The sequence below is a fragment of the Monodelphis domestica genome, chromosome 2, assembly GCF_027887165.1.
Source record: "Monodelphis domestica isolate mMonDom1 chromosome 2, mMonDom1.pri, whole genome shotgun sequence".
In the NCBI taxonomy this organism is placed as follows: domain Eukaryota; kingdom Metazoa; phylum Chordata; class Mammalia; order Didelphimorphia; family Didelphidae; genus Monodelphis; species Monodelphis domestica.
The window spans coordinates 443,363,402-443,385,949 of NC_077228.1; the positions used below are offsets into that span (position 1 = coordinate 443,363,402).

General features: G+C 36.4%; 1 protein-coding gene across 4 annotated transcripts in view; it reads right to left on the bottom strand.

Moving 5' to 3' along the window:
- Positions 1 to 22,548, bottom strand: part of AGPAT4 (1-acylglycerol-3-phosphate O-acyltransferase 4) — a 181,669-nt gene that overhangs the window by 127,151 nt on the left and 31,970 nt on the right. For all 4 annotated transcript variants that reach the window (XM_007484865.3, XM_001371495.4, XM_056814366.1 and 1 more), the window contains exon 2: positions 3,547 to 3,809. In XM_007484865.3, the coding sequence (XP_007484927.1) occupies positions 3,547 to 3,724 (178 nt within the window). In that variant the 5' untranslated portion in view covers positions 3,725 to 3,809. The remainder of the gene's footprint in view (positions 1 to 3,546; positions 3,810 to 22,548) is intronic.

Consider the following 22,548-nt stretch of genomic DNA (forward strand, 5'->3'; position numbering starts at 1 on the left):
TTTAGAGCTGGTGGAAGGGAGAATTTGGCTACCAACACTCATTTTCCTAGGTGGCACAGTTGATAGAGCTCAATTTACAAGCAAGGACTAATTTTGAATTCATACTTGTGCAAATCACTAAAACTTTCTCAACCTCAGTTTCCCCATCTATAAAATGGGAGCAATAATAGCACCTACTTCACAAGTTGCTTGTGAAGATCAAATAACATGTACAGTGCTTTGCAAACCTTAAAGCTCCCTATAAAGAGTTATTATTAAATAAGGTCATTATATTGGAAGAAGTAAGGGATATTACTGAGAAAATTTATTACTAGAAAAACACTAGTCACTGAATCTGACATAACTCTGAAATAGCCTCTGTGTTCCACTAATATCCACATTACATCTTGTGATGCATAAGAATAGTCCCAGCATCCTTGGATGGAGGATGTTTTGTGGAAAGTTTATGGAAAGACATGAGGCTTTAAGGATGAGAAGGTTGAGTGGCTAGCTGCATCCTTGAAATAACAGACATACTTTCTGGTTAAGAGCATGTATGGGAGCCAGAAAAAAAGAACCAATAACATTAGAGTTTACAACCTTTTGTAAAGTTCCAATATTGTTATAGTTTATTATTTTCTTTATTATCAGAAAGTGAAGAATCTTTCCTGTGCTTAAATAAAAACTTAGGCAACAGAAAACTTCATTTTCAGGGTTTTGGACTCAATTTGTTTGCCAAATTGTACTACAATTCACAGGTGTCTAGGTGGCATGTTGGATAGAGAGATGGGCCTGAAGTCAGGAAGACTCATGTTCCTGAGTTCAAATCTGGCCTCAGACACTAGCTAAGTGACTCTGGGCAACTCATTTAATCCTATTTGCCCCAGTTTCCTCATCTGTAAAATGAGCTGGAGAAGAGAATGGCAAATTATTACAGTATCTTTAATAAGTAAACCCTAAATGTACAAACTGAACAACTACAATTCACTTGACTCATATCTATGGCTTTACCCAGAATAACAAGGGGTCATAAATGGAAGAATTCCAGTGTGAAAGAGTCAGAAAACCCCATATAAGGGCCCTGAACACTACATGTGTTCAAAGAGATCTCATCAATCCCTAATTATCTGTCTGGAAGATGTAATGTTTCCCTTAGACACTCATGCTAAAAGATATTAGCTAAGCAAGGAAAATTAATCTATTTGATGATCTTCAAGAATGGTAGCTTCATGCCCTTAAAAATTAGTTGGACCAGGTTCCATTATCTTCATTTTACAGATGAGAAAACTGAGGCTCAGTAATTTGTCCATGGTCAGCAGAATAGTAAGAAGCAGAGATGCCATGAACTCTGATCTTCTGATCTCAAGTCCAAGGAGAAGAATATCAAGGTCAGAAGGTTGAAGTGATTTATTCAGTCATAACCAGTTACTGTCAAAGGTGGAGCTAGAACCTGAAATTGTATGTTTTGTCTCTTTTCTTAGAAAGTCAGCTTCTAATCATTAATGCAGCTTATTTCCCCACATACACATTAACTCATATGCCTGAAGGCATAATTAAACTCTTAGTAAACAGTTTACTCTACTACCCTAGGGGGAGATAAAAAAGTTAAGCTAAACAGAAACTGAATATCAATATCAGATTTAAGGGGTGGTTTTTATGCCATTTCCTAGCTAAATCTCCAAACTATATAGCCTCATCAGTGGTCCAGGAAAGATTTCTCAAGCCTTCACTCACCTGGGATCCATTTGTCTAACTGTAACTGTATAGATATAACTGTAAAGTTTATCTAGAAAATGTTGTTGGGTACCTTGAGATTCATAATAAAATTCCAAGACACTCAATGATGCTGCTAAGAAATCTAAGAGGACAACTCTGGGGGGTGGGCGGAATGGGAATGGTGAAATCAAGGAAAGGGAAGGGATCCTCTAGGGCCATTAGTTGACTCGTCTTAACAAAATGTGAAGGAGAAAACTGGACTGGGGTTCATATCTTACTCTATCATTTCTCTGTATTTTCATGGGTACTAAAATATATATATCATGAAAGGGAAAGATCTTCTTTCCTCCTAAAGCTCTTTGGGCCACTTCTGGACACCCTTCCTGCCTATGCAATTCCTGGGCCAACATTCTTTCTGTGAATTAGTCTACCAGTGTTCACACAAGGTATAAAGTATCTTAGAATGCCCAGATTCAAAATTCTACTTATTCATTTTGGGAAATTTAGAACCCATGTTTTCTTTGGTTTATTCAAGATCATTTTGGATTATTTGTGTGTGTATGTGTACACATACAATACATACATACCCAGATATTTGTACATATATGCATATAGTATTCTTTTTTTTAAAGGATGTTTAGAGATGTGGTCCATATTGTTTTCCAGCTATTTTACAGATTTCTCTTATTAATCTCATCTAGAAACCATAAGGACAGCAAAGTACTTATTTCAATCAAACATTGGTTTGGATGAACTATACAAAGCAGAGATCTAGAGACCTCAAAGCTGATTTCCTTGGTTTCAGCCCCAGAGCTCAAAAACATTTCTGTCCATTATTGAAATTTATAAAAAAAAAAAAAGAAAATAAACAATACTTATAAGATTTTAAACTATAAAAGGTCAGTAATCTCTATACTCAAAAAAGTAACAGTTGACTACTAAAAATAATGATGATAGCATCTATATAGTGCTTTAATGTTTGCAAATTACTTCACAAATATCATCTTGTTTTATTCTCCCAAAAGTAATAAGTATTCTCACTCTCACTTGAATGTTCTTATTAATAAATCATTTCATTTGATTCCAATAAGCATTAGTTAATCACCTACTACACACTAAACACTAGGCTAAGTAAGCATTAAAGAAACAGAAAAAAGAAGCTGCCTCCCCTTTGTGAAACTTACCTTCTACTGGAAAACATTTATATACATACATCCACAAACATTTATATACACATGTATACATGTGTGTACATACACGTGTGTTGCACATATGCCTACATGTACCTGTTAAGGGTCTGTGTGTATATATTGTAGCGTACGTACACACACGTTTGTGTATTGCACATATGGTCCACATGTGTGTTACATAAACATGCACATGTGTGCGCATATGTAAATGTGTGTGCTGTGTGTTTGTATGTCATAAACTGTCATTTGTATTATAGATAGGCATATAAACACATGTGTATATTGTATACAAATATACTTATAAAAAATGCCTAACAGTGAATGATGTTCAGTCTATCAAATAGCAGTTTGAAATCACCTTTCATCCTGAGAATATCAAGCTAGAATAGGGAGAAGCTGAAATATTCTATTTGCCAGGTCAAGAAACCAAGCCATACAATACCAAGTCCAAGAAGCAAGATAAGGTTCCCCAGACTTATTTTAAGGTCAGGGTCATGGTCTCCTTTCATTTAACTTAGGCTAAATGAATATGGGATAACATAGTACTAGAACTATGATAGAATAAATTTTTAGAAAGACCTGAAGCTAAAGTTCTCACTTTAATAATTGTTTCAGCAAGCATCCAAAATAAATGAAAATAAACATTAAATAAATATCTTACGGCTTGAAATGCAATAAGCCAGTTTGCAGTTGATCTTCCTGTAGAGTTGTTTGTTGATCGGCCAGAGAACAAGGGTGAAGAGCTGAATAGTGTTTATGATCAGCCCCGACACGATGAATATATAACAAATGATTAAATGGCATAGGAACTGAGACTTCAGAAACCCAATGAGGTCCATGGTTTTGTGTACGTAGTAACTTCTTCAGTAGAATTTTTTCAAGAAAAATAAAAAGAGAGAGCAGTCCAGGAACTCAGAAGAAAGCCTACAAAACACAAAACCAAAATCAGATGTTAGGAAAATATTGTTGGCTCTTGAATGGCTAGCAGAACTTGCTTTTGTTTTTTGTTCTTTAGAAAGTTATATCATTTTCTTTGGTTTCAAGTGAATTTGTCATTTTCCACTGAATCTATCACTCAAAGTAAGCACTTTAAAATAGTTAATTCTAATTTACTTTTTAAAGAGCATAACAGATCTCAGGGGAACTCACTAGAGAAAATCATGAACTGAACACAGTGGGAGATACAAGTTCTAGACAGGGCTATCAAAATAAAAAACTTTTCAAAGTAGAGTGTGAATTTTTCTTGAAAGTAAGCAATATGTTTTCACAACATGACTAATTGGGAAATAGGTATTATATGATAATATGTCTACAACCTAGATCATATTCCCTGTTTTTGGGGGAGGAGAGAAAGGTGAGAAGAGAAAAAATAAAAAAGAATGAGACAGATTTGGGGGCATAACTATTGTGAGACTTTGTTTCTCTTAGATTTATAACTAATCAAAGTATTATATTATTGTCATGTTATATATTATGTTGTTATGTATTTAAAAAATAAAAATGGTAACAAAAAGTGAGGGGTGACTATCAGATTAATTAATTGTTAACCCAACACATCAATAATAAACAACTAGAATAGCTATTGGTCAAGCCTTTCTAAACCCAGCAGGCTGAAAATTCATGATTTGAATGAGGCAATGTACCCAAAAGGCTGCCATGTTGGACTTGGAGTTGGGAACACCAAGGTTTGAAGTCTGTCTCTGACATTAGCAATATGAACATACCATAGGTAAGTCTCTTTGGCTCTCTGATCTTCAGATTCCTCATCTGTAAAATGTATATAATAATATTTCTAAGGATGTGGACTGGTTCAAATAACAAATTGGGGATCAAGTGCCCTCAGAGTCAACCCTGAAGTGTATATCAGTGAACATTATTATTGTATCATCCTTATTATCATCACTATTATTGTTATTAACCCTAGCTCTAACTTTGACTCTGTCACTCACTAGTTTTACGATTTTAGAGAAATCAATTTAATCTTTCTTGTAGCAGTCAGTCCTCAAGATTACAGAATTTTAAGTTGGAAAGGAACTCAATGGTTATCTATTCTAAACTATACATGAAAGGTGTCTCCACCACACTATAATAATCTCTGCTTGAAGACTCTTGGAGAAAATACACAGCCTCAGAATAAATGGATGAATAAGAGTTAAAAAAAGAATAAATATAAATATTTATTTAAATTTACATAGCATCTCCTATAAACCGGGCACTTTATAAATATTATCTCATTTTATCCTTGGAACAACCATGAGAAATAGATGCTATTGTTATCTTCATTTTACACTTAGGTAAACTGAGGCAGAGAGGCTAAGGGACCAGATCAAGGTCACAAGTAATCTTTCGCGGTCTATTTTCTATGAGGTAGTCTAGGCATCAGTGAATTCTAATAAACAACTCTGAAGGGGAGAAAAAAAAAACAACCAAACCAAAAAGTTCTGAAGATAAAAGGATACACACTAAAGAAATTAGGTGTTAGGGAAGACATATATACATTCCCAAGTACAGGAGATCTTATCAAATACCATTTGTAATTATAGATAACTTTCCTCTTTCCTATGAGGCATATGGCACATAATTTCCATTCTACAGATGAGGGCAGTGAGGCTCCATAGTTAGGTCTTCTGCCCAGGGTTGCCCAGCTATTACCAGAGCTGAGACAGTAATCCAAGTCTCCTGTCTCTACTATATTCTAACTACTTGAAATTGGGGGGAAAGACAACAACATGTAACTCTTTTGGCCCTCAATTTCCTTACCTATTAAATTAGAGATGGATAAATCGCAGCTAGGTAGCACAGAAGATAGAAAATCAAGTCTGAAGATGCCAGGTCCTGCATTCAAATGTGACTTCAGATACTTCCTAGCTATGTGACCCTGGGCAAGTCATTAACTCTAGCCTAGTATCAATTATAATTGATAAATTGTAATTAAAAAAATAAAAATAATAATTAATAATTAAAAAGTAATAAAAGAGTTGGCCTAGATGATTTCCAAAGTCCTTCCCAGTTCTATATTTAAAGTCCTGCCTGTTGCCTCCACTACACCATGCGAATCTAGGTATTCTACCAGATGCACAGAGACCTCTCTAGTCCAGTCCACTTACTGTCACTCATTTTTGTTTCTAGTTATTTACTCACCTCATGGATTTATGAGCAAAGTTAAGACCTAAAAGGAGTGGAAGGGAGGGGGAATAGGGCCTTTAACCATATGTCATGTGTTCTCAAAGGTATAAAAAAAGAGCAATATATGGATGCCCACCAACAGAAGACTGAATCCTTATGGCCATATGGATTATTTGGGGCATAAATTTCAGAAAGTATTCCCTTAAACCCATCCCCAAAAAGGTGGTGGTGGTGTAATATAGGTGACAGTGAGTAGAAGATCCAGATTCAAATCTAGATTCAGACACTTTTTAGCTGTGTGACCTAGGGCAAGTCACTTAAGTCTGTTTGCCTATCCCTTGCCCCTCTGTTCTAGAATTCTTACTAGGATAGAAAGTAAGGGTTTTAAAAATAAATAAAAGGCTCCCCTGCCCCCAAAATACACACACACACACACACACACACACACACACACACACAGAATAGCACACACCAAATATATGTATATGGGTGTGTATAAACATACACCCATATACACATACATACGCTGGGAACAGGTAAACAATCATTCAGGCAGTTTTCTTATACCTTTGATAGGAACTCTGATAACCCAGACACTTTAGCTCATTCCCAGGCACCTCAGTCCAGGAAACAGCATCTGGAAAAGTCTGAAGAATTATCTTTTGGGCTCAAATAGAGCCAGAGGCTTTTCCCTAAAGGTCCTAACAAAGACTTCTCCAGGTCTCAGAATTTTAAAGGCATTCATTTCATTAAGCTGGTAACAGGCAGTGAGAGAGCCCTTGACTTTTAGAAGGGATGGATGTTTATTTACAGCTTAATAGCAGCTCTGATTTGAAGCTGAATATTCAAAACCTTTAATCATTGTCTTTGATTACCCTACAGTAGTTTAATGGAAGCAAATAGGTTGACTTTGGGAGAATGACATTTGCCAACCATTTTGACACTTCTAGTGCTTCAATTTAACCACAGGAAAGTCATGTTGGAAAAGTAGAGATCAACACGCTCTATTCCAGAGGCATATAAGTCACTGTCACAAAATATTAAATTAGTGTTTTAGAATAGAAATGTGGAGTCAGAGGTGGCATGATTTTCAGAAGTCATAAAATCCTTGTACATTCCTAACCTTTGAGTCCTTTAACAACCCAAAAAGGTGGCACTGAACCCCAAGTCTGACCCTGTATAGGGAGATTCTTCATTAATATTGACCATGGGGCTGATATATTATAACCAAATACCACAGAAGTGGCTAGTACAAAGTAGGTGCTTAATAAATGCGTATTTCTTTTTTTTTCTTCCTTCCTTTGGGACTTATTCTCAGAAATCCCTTCTTTCCAGATTGTCTGCCTCTATCAATCAAAAAATGATTGTTGGAGAAGGGCTTTCTTCCAAACCCCTCTATCAGGGATCACCCAGCGATGAAAAATGAGGGTCTAACCCAACGAAACACCATCTACCCCTTGCATTCAAGGCTTTTACCTTCCAAATGGTTGGCCTCTCATAAACATATACTGAATTTTACCATCGATCCCACATAACTAACAGCCCCGCTAGGATTACTCTGTCTAACACCAATGGAGAAGGGGAATGAAGCTGATGTATTAGAGAAAAGCAAATGTTACTCAAATGTTCAAAGGAGAAGGACTAGGTGTGAAGCCCTATCAAAATAGCAAAATGATCTCTCAGACCCCAAAAAGTCCATGCTCTATGTTCACCTGAAAAACAATACTGCAAGGTCCGATCTTTGGTTCTGTCTGCCCCCACTGAATACTTTTTGGTCAAAGCCTGAACTGAAGACAATGGAAGTATTTCATAGCTCTAGAAGTGAATGTGTAATCTGTGACTCCCCAGACCCACTCTTCTCTGGTCACTATTCCCATATGCTATCCCCTCCTATAAGAATATAAACTCCCTGTAGACTCAACTTCCTATCTGCAATCCCCAGGGCTTAGAAGAAGAATAACAACAATTATAACTGCCATTTGTGTAGCACTTTAAGGTCAGCAAAGCACTTTTTAAAATTACCTCATTTTATCCTGACAACAATCCAGGGAAGTAGGTGCTATGTTTACCCCTATGTCAGAGGAAGAAAATGAGGTTGCAATGGTTAAATAACTTGCCCACAGTCAAAAGTAGCTTAGGCAGAATTTGAACTGAGGTTTTCCTAACTATAAGTGTGGTATTCTATCCACTGCACTCTCTACTTGCCTAACAAGGTGACTGGAACAGTAAGTAATAAATGCCTTTTCATTCAATCAGAATAATCAAATTTGAATACAATATGAAATTAAGAAGGTTTGCTGGGGGAAGCTGGGTGGTTCAGTGGATTGAGAGTCAGGCCTAGAGATGGGAGATCCTGGATACAAATCTGGCCTCAGACACTTCCCAGCTGTGTGACCCTGGGCAAGTCACTTAACCCCCATTGCCTCGCCCTTACCACTCTTCTGCCTTAGAACCAGAACACAGTATTAATTCTAAGAAGGAAGTTAAGGATCTTTTTTTAAATTGCTAATATATTGGAAGGCAGAAAAAAATTCAAATAAATATTCAAAAAATTCAATAAATATTGATTAATCTACTCTGTGTGGGTACACAGAGACAGATACTGCTACCTGTTCCCCAGTACCTAGCACATTGTTCTGCATATAAGAGGCAATAATATTTGTTATAAATCCAAATTAACAATAAATTAACTCTACAAACATTTGTTAGAGAAGACTGGCTTTTGAAAAGCCCTAGAGATGCGAGTTAGAGAGCTCAATATTCATCAATGATTAGATCTACCCACCAGATAAGTTATTTGGACTTTTCCTCATTTTAAAAGATTTCTTTTTCTCCAATTACATGTAAAAACAATTTTTAATGTTTGTTTTTTAAACTTGAGTTCCAAACTCTCCTTCCCTCATTCCTGAGACCACAATCCATTTAATAATGATTATATATGTCCAGTCATGCAAAAAATATCATATTAGTCATGTTGTGAAAGACAACATAGACCAAAAAAAAATAAAGCTTTAAAAATACTTCAATTTGTATTCAGACTCCATTAGTTCTTTCTCTGGAAGTGGAGCATATTTTTCATCATGAATCCTTTTAAATTGTCTACTGTATTACTGAATAGAGTTAAGTCACTGGCATTTGATCATTAAACAATATTGCTGTTAATGTGTACAATGTTCTTGTTCAGTTCCCTTTGAATCAGTTCATGGAAATCTTTCTAGGTTTTTTCTGAAGTCATGTTGCTTATCATTTCTTATAGCACAATAGTATTCCCTCACAATCAATTACCACAACTTACTTGGTATTCCACAACGAATGGGTCCATGTAAGTTATCTGTAGACTGCATTTCACCATTCCCTGGGTTTTCTAATAGATAATAGCACCTTGTTTGCAATCAGGAAGACATGAATTCAAGTCCTGCCCGACACATTTACTAAATTAGTAGTAAAGTCATTTGATCTCTCTAACCATGCTTTATTCATTTGTAAAAGACAAATAATAATAGCCCTTACCTCATCAGGATGTTGTGAGGACTAAATGTGATAAAACCATCCCAATGTCATCTGTGGTATAGTGTTTAGTTTGGGATTCCATACTAAAGTGATCCAGAGAAGATTTGATTGGGTTGATGAAGGGTCTGGAAATCATATCTGATGAGAGTATATCTGTAGGCATTTAGGATGTTTTGATTGGAGAAGAAAAGACTTTGGAAGGGAGAGGGGAGTAGATGGCTGTCTAAAAATATTGTTTTTGAAAGACTGTCATCTGAGAAAGAGATTAAAATTAAATCTGCATGGCTCCAGAGAGTATAATTAGAACCAAAGATGGAAAAATTATAGTAAGGCAAATTTGGAGCTCAATGTAATGAAAGAACTTCTCAACAATAAAAAAGAATTTAACATAGACATAACATAGACCCAGATATCCTGTCTTCCTACTCTTTTAATACCAGCAAATTCTAGAGGCCATTACTTTTCCTTTCCAAACTTGGAAATATGGGTTATAAATGAAACACAAAAGCCCTTTTTTGTTTTATACCTCTCTATTCCTTCAAAGGGGTAAGTTTGAGATTTTAAGAGTTTTATTAATAAGCACTAAAAACAAACATTGAGGAAATTATAGTAACAAATCCTAAGAAAAGTTACAAAGTTTAGAGTTTTATCAGTAAATCTTGGTCCCCCAAGAAATCAGACCTGGGGGAAACCCTCTACTTTTCTACATCTTGTCATTAAAGTCTGCCAACCAAATCCTGCTTGGGCTAGACATTATACAGTTTTCAAATTGAGGTTAAAGGATTAGGTACACAACACCAAGATTAGGTAGGTGTCTTAGGTCCTCCTGTGCCTCCACAGTCCTTATCCTTGGTTAAGGGGAGGCTGTAGGCCCTGCTATAAGGACTCTTAAAACTAGATAAACCCAGGGTAGCTGGGTAGTTCAGTGGATTCAGAGCCAGGCTTAGAAATGGGAGGTTTGGGGTTCAAATCTGGCCTCAGACACTTCCTAACTATGTGAACCTGGGCAAGTCACTTAATCCCCCACTGTCTAGCACTTACCACTCTTCTGCCTTGGAACCAATACACACAGAATATTGATTCTAAGGCAGAAGGTAAGGATTTATTTAAACAACAACAACAAAACTAGATCTGCCTCCCTCCCTTATTTGTGGAATTGTAGCTTATAATATATTAAAGTCAAAGGATGAGATGTAAATAGACCTAGTCCACTCTCCTCATTTCAGAGGAGGAACTTGGCTCTATAAAGATGAAGTCACTTTCTTCACCCCTATTTCTTCACTTTGGCCTGATAGGAAGTCCTGGTGAAAAAACAACAACAACAAAACTTCCTACTCTGGGCTTTCCAAGACTTGTTCTCCTGTCTCTCTGCTCTTCTAGACTTCAGGCTGCAAGAAAATTAAAGTCAATGTCCTTACCTTCCTGGAAGTGTCAAGGCTAAAGCAAATCTAATAGCTGTCTATTAACAGTCCAGCTCTTACTGATAAAGTAGGGCTTCCTTCAGCTAAGTCTCTAGTCTTAGAATGATATCTGCATTTTCTCCTCTCTGGAAGATACAAAGCTTTATAACTACATTAATCTATGCCATAATGATTCCTTTTTTCCCTAAGACTGGCATCATCGAGTTTTCCCAAATTGATTCCCTAGCCCACAAACCCTAGATTTCTCTCCTGATTCAACCTCTTGTGATGCTTCTCCCATAAAATTCTCAGGCTTCCTTGATTGCTGAATTCTTTAATGTTCTGGATTTAACTCTGGGTTAAGTAAAAATGGACAACTGTTATTATTATTATACCCCTTCTCTTTGCTCAAGTACCCCCTGGGGGTAAAAAGAGGGAAAACTTGTAGACTCCAGGTTTACTAACTTTTTAAAACATTTAATTGACAGTAAAGAATAATATAGCCAACGCATTTTCCTCAACTAATCAGGGATGGGGGCATATAGGGAATCCCATGGGATCTTGTGCTGATTATCACAGGAAATGTTCATGAAGAGGCTAGATGACCATATGTTAGAGATATTATAAATGGGACTCCTCCTCAAGGCAGAAGACTAGACAGGATGACCTCTTTTCCAAGGTGACTTCCAATTTACTAACTGTAGATCTTTTTTAAACACCAGCTGGCAGCACCATTTCCTGCCCTTTCCCTGTCTTCTTAAATCATTGTCCAGCTACCAGTACCCCTCCCCACCCCGCCTTACTCCTCCTTCCCAGAATAGTTCCTGGGACGATTGTCTGGATTTCACAAATTCTAGACATGGTTCTGACCACTGTCAGCTTCGTAGAATGTATAACAATACTCTCATTGGAAAATTATCTGTCTTGAAAAGTAGCAAGTTCATAAAAGATTCACTTACAGCCCAAAAGTCAAGTATTGCTGAAATAAAACAATTAGCAATGCTATAGGCAAAAATATTTTTTAAAAGCCTTAGAGAAAGGACCAGGAAAGAGGCTCATAAAATGAAATCTTTAAATAGTAACAGCATTAGGAAGCCTGGGAACCAATGCTCTTATGAAGCAGAAATCTGAATTAGGTGTCAGGCATGGCAAAGAAGAGGGAAAAATAATGAAGGTGATGCTCTCCCTCCTTACCTCCATGTCCCAGCTCACCTGGCTTTCTTCAAGACATAGATGAAACCTCGCCTTCCCTATTGAGGCTCACCTACTCCCATAGTCACTTTTATTGTCTTCACAAGGATATTCCCTTCCATTTACAAATTTATCTATGTATCTATATACCTATTATCACTAACATAAGCTTCTTAGGCATGAACTTTGTTTTGAGCTTTCTTTGTATCCCCCAGCACTTAGCACAGTGCCCAACTAACAGATTCATTCATTATGATAAATACAAGATAATTTATAGAAGTATATTTAAGCCCTTGGGACCCTTAAGTGTAAGATCTGGGTTAAAAAAATCAGATAAGTACAAAAAGGAGGAAACACAAGTAAGGTAGTTTGTGTGAAAAACTCTAAAGGTTTAGTTTGTTTTTTAGGAAACTATAAACCCAATATGAGGCTACTGGAAGAGGATAGTAAAAGAAAAGAAATGCCATTCTGGAGCAGCTAGGTGGCTCAGTAGATTGAAAGCAAGGCTTAGAGGTCCTGAGTACAAATCTGGCCTTAGTCACTTCCTAGCTGTGTGACCCTGGGCAAGTCACTTAATCTTAACTGCCTAGTCCTTACTGCTCTTCTGCCTCCAAAATGGAAGGTAAAAGCTTTAAAAAAAAAAAAAGCTACTCTACCCAGACCACATAACACCAGACAACACTTGACTTACTATGCCTTCCTTCTTGAGGAAGAATATGGACAAACTGGACATACCTAGATGGTGATAAATCTTCAAACTAGCAGTTTATAAACTTTTTGGTCTCAGAAGTCCTTCATATTTTTGAAAATTATTAAAAACTCAAAAGAGTTTTTGTTAATGTAGGTTATTGATATTTACCAAATTAGAAACTAAAACATTAAAATTTAAAAGTATCTATTAGTTCATTAAAATAATAATAAAAGCCTTTTACATTATATATGACACTTATTTATATATACATATATTTTATATAAATTATAAGATTTATTTTATGTAAATATTTATATAATATATAAAAATGTATATATTTATATAAATTATGGATGTATGTCTTTATATAGACATTTATATAAATATATGTATATATTTATATAAATAACATTTTTATGAAATATAACTACATTTCCCAAAAGAAAGAAGTGAAATTATTTTATACATTTTAAAAAATCTCTTTAATACCCATATTAGCATTAATAAAAGTCATGTCTGCTTCTGAATTTATTCTATTGTGATGTCCTTCCTTTTGAAGTATATTAAGAAAATCCAGCCTCACACAGATAGTCAGGAAAAGGAGGAGTATTTTAATAGTCCAACTAGGACTGATAGGGCAGCTAGGTAGCCCTGTAGTTTTGCCAGGCCTGATATGAGAAAGATTCATCTTCCTGAGTTCAAAGTTGGCTTCAGGTGCTTACTAGCTATGTGACCCTGGGCAAGTCATTTAATCCTGTTTGCCTTAGTTCCTCATCTGTAAAAATAAGGTAAAGAAGAAAATGGTAAACTACTGCAGTAACTTTGCCAAGAAAACCCCCAAAATGAGGTCACAAAGAGTTGGAAACAACTGAACAATATTTTAATAGTCAACTCATTCACTACTGTGAAAAAGAATTTTAAGTTCAAGGATCCCCTAAAAGGGTCTTGGGGACCCCTAGGAACCTATAGTTGACACTTTTGAGACCTTTTGTTCTAAACCTTTCGGGAGATATCTGGAAGAGATTAGAGGGGATGACTTGAGGGTATGGGAAAAAGTCGGAAACAAAGGACATTTAATATGAGATCCTAGCAACTTCTCAAAAGACAATAAAAGGAAGGAATGTGGAAAAGTTGGGACACTAATGCATTGCTGGTGGAGTTGTGAACGGATCCAAGGAGTCTAGAAGGCAATTTGGAATTTTCCCCCAAAGGGCTGTAAAAGAATGCCTGTCCTTTGATCCAGCAACACCATTAGTAAGTTTGTATTCCAAAGAAAAAAAAATTTTAATGGGAAAGGATCTATTTGTAAAAAAATTATTATAGCTGTGCTTTTTTGTGGTGTCAAAAATTGGAAAATGATGGGGTATTCCTCAATTGGGGAATGGATGAACAAATTGTGGTATTTGATGGTAAAGGGATACTATTGTGCTGAAAGGAATGGTGAACTGGAGGATTTCTATAAGAACTGGAAAGACTTACATGAACTGATGCAGAATGAAATGAGCAGAACTAGGAGAACATTGTACACAAAAAGTGAAATTGTGGGATGATCAATTGTAATTGCCGCTGCTACTAAAAGCAACGCAATGATCCAGGACAACTCTGAGGGACCTATGAGAAAGAATACTATCCACATCTAGAGAAAGATCTGTGGGAGTAGACATGCAGAAGGAAAACATATGATTTATCACTTGTTTATATGGGTATATGATTTGGGGTTTGGGTTTTAAAAGGTTATTACAAAAATGAATAATATAGAAATGGGATTTGAATGATAATATATGTATAACCCAGTGAAATTGCTTGTCAACTACAGGAGGGGGGAGGGGAAAGGGAAGGGAAACAAGAATCATGTAACCATGAAGAAAAATTACAAAGAAAATGAAAAAGAAAAAGAAAACATTAAAGTGAACATTCAGACCAAGAGCAAGAAAGAATTGTTCTGAAATCAGGAGCTGGCCTGGCAGAAGAGCTCTGAAATCTAGGTACAGAGGTCTGCTTAATGGAGAGCAGCAGCAGTGTTGGTGGCATCATTAGGCAAAAGAAATAACCATGACAAACCTCAGGAAAGAAAATTTGCCACCATGACCGCCCCCTCAAATTGCACTGTTGCTTTTTCTTTTTATAACATAATCACTCTTGGATATAATCTCTCTTTTATAATTTATATGTGTATATATATTTTTAATAATCTTTTTTTTATCAACTCCCCTCAGCACTGAGCCCTCCCTTTTTAAACAAGGAAAAAGAATTCCACAATACAAATGTCTGACAGTATATGTAATACTTTGCCCCACAACCTTCATTCTTCAAGAGCTAGAATGACTATCTTCTTTCAACTGAATGAGAGTTCAGTTAGTAATACCAGCTGAAACATTAAATTCTCAAAGAACTCTTGTCCACTAATCTCTCAAAAGAGTCATGTGAAATGGAGAAGAAACTTATTCCTGCCAGGATTCTCTCAGTAGGAAAAGAGGAGCCCTAAGGGTGAGTCATGGTTCTATGAATAATGATGTGATGATATTTCACTTCTCTGGGCCATTGTCTGGTCATCTACAAAATACTCTCATGTCATGAGAGCATAGAAGGGATCTTCCAGGACACTGCATCCAACCCTCCCATTTTAAAGATGAGGAGCAGATGAATTACTTGTCCAGGATCAAATTGGTACTAAAATGCTGGGAGCAAGATTTGAATTCAGGTCTTTCTATACCCAAATCCAGGACTCTATTAGCTATATTCTGCTCCTCCCTCTTTTCTAGATTCCTTTGACAGCTCTAAATTCTTGAGAGTCTAACACATTCTTTTTAAATTTTTTTAAAATTTAGAATATTCTCCTATGTTTAGATGATTCATAATCCCCCCTCCCTTGCTCTCTCCTCCCCCTCCCAAAGCTGACCAGCAGTTTCACTAGTTTATACATGTATCATTATTCAAAACATATTTCTATGTTATTTGTATTTGCAGTACAGTGATCCTTTAACATCAAAACCCTAATCATATCCCTATCACACTATGTGATCGAGCATATGTTTTTCTTCTGCATTTCTGCTCCCACAGTTCTTTCTCTGGATGTGGATAGTGTTCTTTCTCATAAGTTCCTCTGGATTGTCCTGAGTCATTGCATTGCTGCTGGTAGAAAAGTCTATTAAATTCGATTGTAGCACATTCTTAAACAGCAAGCCTTAAAAAAAAATAATTAACTGCCTCCTTTACATTTTATCCTAATACCATGAAATCTTCCCCTGAGAGTTGTGTGGATTTAGCATCCTGTTTCCCTCCTGAGAACCTCTGAGACAACTTTGAGCTGCCCAAGTTCTCGCTAAAAACATTAATAATAGGAAAGGGAAAGAGTAAGCATTTATATAATGCCTACTATATGCCAGGCACTGTACTAGGTCCTTTTACAAACACTTCATTTGATCCCCCTAACAATCCCACTAGGTACATTCTGTTATTATGCCCATTTTATATTATTGTGAGGATGTTTTTCATATATTATATTAATTTCTATATCAGGACCTGGATGAAAGGGACTCCCTTCAATCTGGCAATTTTTACATGTCTTTTGTTCTTGGGAATTCCAATGAATGCTTTCCTTTTTTTTCTGTTTTTAAACCCTTACCTTCTGCCTTAGAATTAATAGTATGTACTGGTTCCAAGGCAGAAAAGTGGTAAGAGCTCAGCACTGGGGGTTAAATGACTTGCCCAGGGTCACGTAGTCTTGAGGTCACATTTGAACCTAGGACCTCCCATTTTCAAGCCTGGCTTTTAAGCCACTGAGCTACCTACCTGCCCCCAATGCTTTCCTTTTAACAAAATTTGATTAATTGATATCTATTAGTTACCCACAACCTGGTTTAGTCTTTGTCAAGATGGTTTTACCAGTGTGTGGCTGCTGGCCATGTTATAGTTTCCTGAAGCCACAGGAGAGACCTGGGTGAGAGGTAAACACCAAAGGTGAATGAATGGCCCTTAAAAGGGCTCAAGGACACTTTCAGACCAGAGGAGTTAATCCTCCTAGAACACTCCATATTCCCCAATGGAAGAAGATAACACGCAAGAAAAAACTGAAACGGGAGGGAATACAGACTAGATATATTGGAGGTAATCAAGAGAAAGAAAACAGTAGGAAAAAGGGGGGACTGGTAAATGCTTCTTGCACAACGTAGGACATCAGCTGATATCTAAAGAAAGCTAAAGAAGTAAAGAGGCATAGATGAAGAGAAAATGTGAAAGACAGAACATAAAATACAATAAGAGAAATAATTATAATAGTGGCTTACATTAATAAATACACAGTAAATTTAGGATACGGTCTATAATAGTTCCTTGTAAGTAAGACTTTCATTTCTGACTTTGTATCCTCAGCACCTGGCACAGAGTAGGCACTTAATAAATGCTTGCTGATTGATTGATATTGACATTTTATAACATTTAAGCACTCTCACCAGCACAATAACCAATTATAATTTCAGAACACTGATGACGATGTTACCCATTTCCTGACAAAGGTGAAGGATTCATGATGCAGTATGAGACTTGAAATTTTTGGACCCAATTAATTTGTGAATGTTTTGTTTTATTATGAAATTTGTTACAAAGAGGGAAGGCAGGCAAAGGAAAAAACATATTTTGGTTTATCAAAAATAAAAATGTAAAGATTTAGAACTTTATGGTTTACAAAGCTCTCTATTATATCAATTGATCCTCAAAACCACTGTGAGAGAGATGCTAGCATTACATCTATTTTACAAATAAGGTAAAGGTTAAACAAGATAAAATTATTTTCTTGGGTTCATACAGCTTACTAGAGCAAATCCTGTTGCTCCAAAGCCAAGTTTCTTTGACAAACCTAGTACTCTCTCCATCATAAGCTCAGTACTCAAATTCATTAACATCTCTCAATAAATGGAGAAGTGACATCTGGCTAGAGAGATCCAAAAAGAGGAAGTCTATTTTGAGTATGACTTTGAAATATGGGTAGAAATCCAAAAGGCAGACCTAGAAGATAGGATTCCAGATAGACTGAAAAGCATTAAGTTAAATTATGTCCAAGTCATGTTGAATAGAAAGACTCTCTAGATTAAAAAAGTCTTTGAAAGCATGCTCTAACTACAAAATTACTTAATTAAAAACCATTATTATTTAATGTTTTTACAGAAGCTTATGCAAAATTCACCTGCTTGAAAATTTTATAACAGCCATATTGGTCTGATATCATCCCAGTACAGTACATTCTGTCTGCTAAAACAAACTAAACTCAGAAGATGGCCATAAGTCAAACTCAACCTCTTCATTATCTTCTATACTAAATAATATATATATATATATATAATATATAATATATAAATAACTCTAGCTCCCTCTGTAAAGTCTGATTCCCAGAATAATAAGAGACTTAAATCTATAAAGACTTGGGGTTTCTGGTTTACATCAAAAACTGGGTTGATGACTGAGTAAAGTTCATTGGACAATACTTTCATTTCTCTCCCAAGGAGGTCAGTCAAAGACTCCTAATTTACGAAACGTTTAACTCTTCTCCCGAGATAAAACACAGAAAAGTTGGTAAATTGAAGGTTAATCAACTAGACATTTTCTAAGGTTTCCTCTAGATTTACATTTTATGATACCCCAAATCTGGGGTATTTACATTTAATTCTGTGGAGGTTTTCACAGAGGAGAGTGTATGTATGTATGGACTCATATGGGGGCAGCTAAGTAGTGGAACAGATAGAGCACTAAGCCCTGGAATCAGGAAGCCCTGAATTCAGATCTAACCTCAGACATTTACTTAAAGTGTGACATTGGGAAAAATCACTTAACCCTGTTTGCCTTCATTTCCTCCCTATAAAATTAGCTGTAGAAGGTGGCCAACTACTCCAGTATCTTTGCCAGGAAAATCCCAAAAGAAGTCACAAAGAGTTAGACATGACCAATGTACCTAAAAACAACAAATGGGCTCATAGGATTTAAACAGAAGAGCATGGTGAAAAGGGCACTGAATTTGGAGTCAGAGGAGCTGGGTTCAGGTTCTATCAGCCACTGATTCCATGGGACTCAGTTTCCTTATCTACAGAATGACACAATAGCCTCTCAGGTCTCTTTCCAGCTCATGTAACTGGGAGGAAGGAACCTAGAGATCAGATCACTTCCTCATTTTAGAGAGCTGGAAAATGGAACAGAGGTTAGATAATTTGCTCAGTTACATAAATATGAAGTAATGGAGATGGATTCAGAATCCAGTCCTCTAATTCCGGATTTAGCATTCTTCCCCTATTCTACACAGCCTCTCCATGTGGACAGACATATTCCCACATATGTAGGAATTGCCATATACTTTGGGGCCACATCCCAATTTTCTAAACCAATGGAACATACAGTACTTTGTTTTTTATTCAGGCCAGACTGAGCACCAATAACCACTCTCAGAACACATTCCAGTTTTTTCTAGTGAAAATATGTCCCTCCCCCTAACCCAACACATCAAAGTACAGCCACTTGCCCAAGGTCAAGTAACTTATATCCAGTTACTCAGACTACTTAAGTGTTTAAATTGGCTTACAAACATGAGTTTGTAAGCAAGTTCTTAGGAATTATGGAACCTGAGAGATCATCTAATGTGGCCAGCAGACTAGACAGACTGAAGAAACAGGCAATTAGAAATAGCTGCACTCTCAGCTAACAATAGTTTATGTGCCAACTTCAAGGTAACAGTAGATGGAGTGTATCTCAAAGCTATTATTTCCTGTATAAAGATATGCTATAAAAGAAGTTTGCCAACAAGTATATTTCTAAAGAAAAAGGAAAAGAAATCATGAATAAGGAACATAGAAATGGGAAAAAATAAGTTACCAGATGAAGAAGCAGACTTTTACAAGTTCTGATATTTAATAGACAACCCCCGAACAATGTTCCAATATTAAAGCCTTCAATGAAGAGGTTCCAATTAACTTTGAATCCCTTCTGATCCCAGTACTCAAGTGGATCATAAAATGGATGGGAACTGGCCAAGTCCAAGAATTCAGTGGTCATAGAGTCAAAGAACTCAGCACACAATAATAATATTTACCTGAATTATATGATAATGCATTAAATAATCACTTAAGTGTTAGCCTCCTGAAAGTTAATGTTTAAATGGATATGTAAAATTTATGTACTAAAATGGCTTATGGAAAAACAGAGAAATGATTCTATTATGACAAGAAGGCACTCAGAGGCAATTTAAGTGGACCTAAACTTTGTATTATTATTCTGTCAATTAAGCTGGCTATACTATTTAAGAAGGCCAAGGTATGCAATTTTTTAAAGGACTACAAAAATGATAAAGTCCATCAATGTGTAAATGGCCATAATTGGCTGGCTATACGTAGAATATGAAGAATTTCTAAAGTAGACAGAAGTCTCTAAGGTACAGTTAATCACTGTCCAAGTAATTTACAATTGTCCAAGACCCCAATCCGTTCTAGGAAGTGGAAGATGGGAGTGATTATTGATTTAGTGTGTTGATGGGCAAGACAAAGAGGTAAGCACAGCATCAATGGGAGGAAAATAAAATAAATGGTTGGGGTATAGCACCCTTTTGGGGGTCTCTCTACTTTGGGCAGGCTCTTTATTCAGCAAGATAACTCAGAAAGACAGCTGCACTTGGACTCAGAATGGGCTAGAATCAAAACTTCCCTTTATCATTTATTTGAGACAGGTCATGAGAAAAATCACTTACCCCTTCCAAGCCCATTTCCTCATCTATAAGTTGGCAATCTCACAAGGATATGTGTAGGAATCAACGAAATATGGTTACAAAGAACTGTGCAAAGATTAAATCCCTATTTAAAAAATCATCTACCTCAAAAAAATGCCTCTACTGGGGGCAGGTAGGTGGCTTGGTGGTCCTAGAGATGAAAAGAATGGGTCCAAATATGGCCTCAGATACTTCTTAGCTATGTGACCCTAGGAAAGTCACTTACCCCACTGCCTAGCCCTTACCAAGCTCTTCTGCCTTAGAACCACTAGATTGTACTGATTCTAAGACAGAAGATAAAGATTTTGGAAAAATGCCTCTGCACATAGCTATTGATTGAAGCTTTTTCTACTGCACATTTTAAAATACATTTTCCCAGTGTAAATGTTGTTTGTATATAGTGGCAAGGGTAAGGGGGTCTGGAGGGGCAGCAGGCATTTGCTAATGGCCCCAAAGCCATAGATATGAAGGTGATCCAAGGTGATAGTTAAAGCTACCAAAGCCCAGGACACAGCTTTCAGATCACAAGACTAACTTACTTTCCCTGTAGAAATAGTGGACATTTACATAAAACTTTAAGGTTTACAGAATGATTTGCTTCAATTAGTTCTCTGGATCCTGATGATAGTCCTATGAGGTCCCAACAAGCAACATTTTCATTTTACAGAAGATTAGGAGGCAGCTAGATGACCCAGTGGACAGAATACCGTTCCTAGAGTTAGATTCATCTTTCCCAAGTTCCAATCTTGCCTCAGACCCTTACTAGTTGGGTGACCCTAGACAAGTCACATAACCCTGTCTGCTTCAGTTTTCTCACCTAGAAAATGAGCAGGAGAAAGGAATGACAAACTACTACAATATCTTTAACAATAAAACCCCAAATGGGGTCAAAAAGAGTTGGACACAACAGAAACAAAAAGACTCAACAACAACAGAGAAGAGTCAACAGGTTCAGAGACATTAAGAGATTTGTCCAGAAGTAATACAGTTAGTGTAGTTTCTGCATCAAAGACAGAATGCAAATTCATATCTTCCTGGCTCCAAATCTATCCATTTTACCCACATCACAAAGCTTCTAGAATGTAAAAAATCATTTTAGTAGTGTTGAATGAGTTTTGTTGGGGTAAGAACGAGCATTTTCATTTTTGCCTTGTACTCCCCTAGTACTTGGCATAGCACTTTGCACACTTAATGTTGGCTTTATGGAATTGAATTTCCTTTAATAACACAGAAAGCTCAAAGTGATGTTTTTGTAATCTCTCTTTTAAAAAGTTATCAACAGGGTACTAGATTGAGCCAAGCCTAGAGATGGAAAGTCCTAGATTCAAATCTGGCCTTAGACACTTCCTAGCTGTGTGACCCTGGGCAAGTCACTTAACCCCCATTGCCTAGGCTAACCATTCTTTTGCCTTAGAACCAATACACAGTATTGATTCTAAGATGGAAGGGTTTTTTAAAAAATAAAATAGTTATTAATAACATTATTTAACAATGTTCATTCTAAAAAATGGTGGAGCAGGGTTTAGTCAAAGTGGCAAAGGTATAGACAAGTTAAGGGACTATGTTTTTCCTAATGATAAAGAATTAGTTAATAGGAACATGTTGGTATCCCTAATGACAGACCACTGTAGGAGCTTAAAGTCTTGTTGAATTGAATCAAACTCTTCAATCCAATAAGGATTTACTGACCCCTATTACTATGCCTTGAGTATAACCTTTAGTAATTAGTTTGGGCAAAATTCATAACCACAAAATCATATAAAGCAGAAGGTGTCTAAGCTATACAAAATGGGTATAAATCACAGAAGTCAGAGGTAATAAAATTGAGGGCTCAATGATCAACTAGGGGAAGTTTTCCTGGAAGAAGTAGGATCTGCTATCTATTATCAACAATACAACTGGGCTATCTAGTCTTGAAGAGTAAAGTAATACATTGTCATCTATGGTCCCTGATGATATTATTGGCCAAACTATGTAACCTAGCATGGTAAATTCTTAGAATTT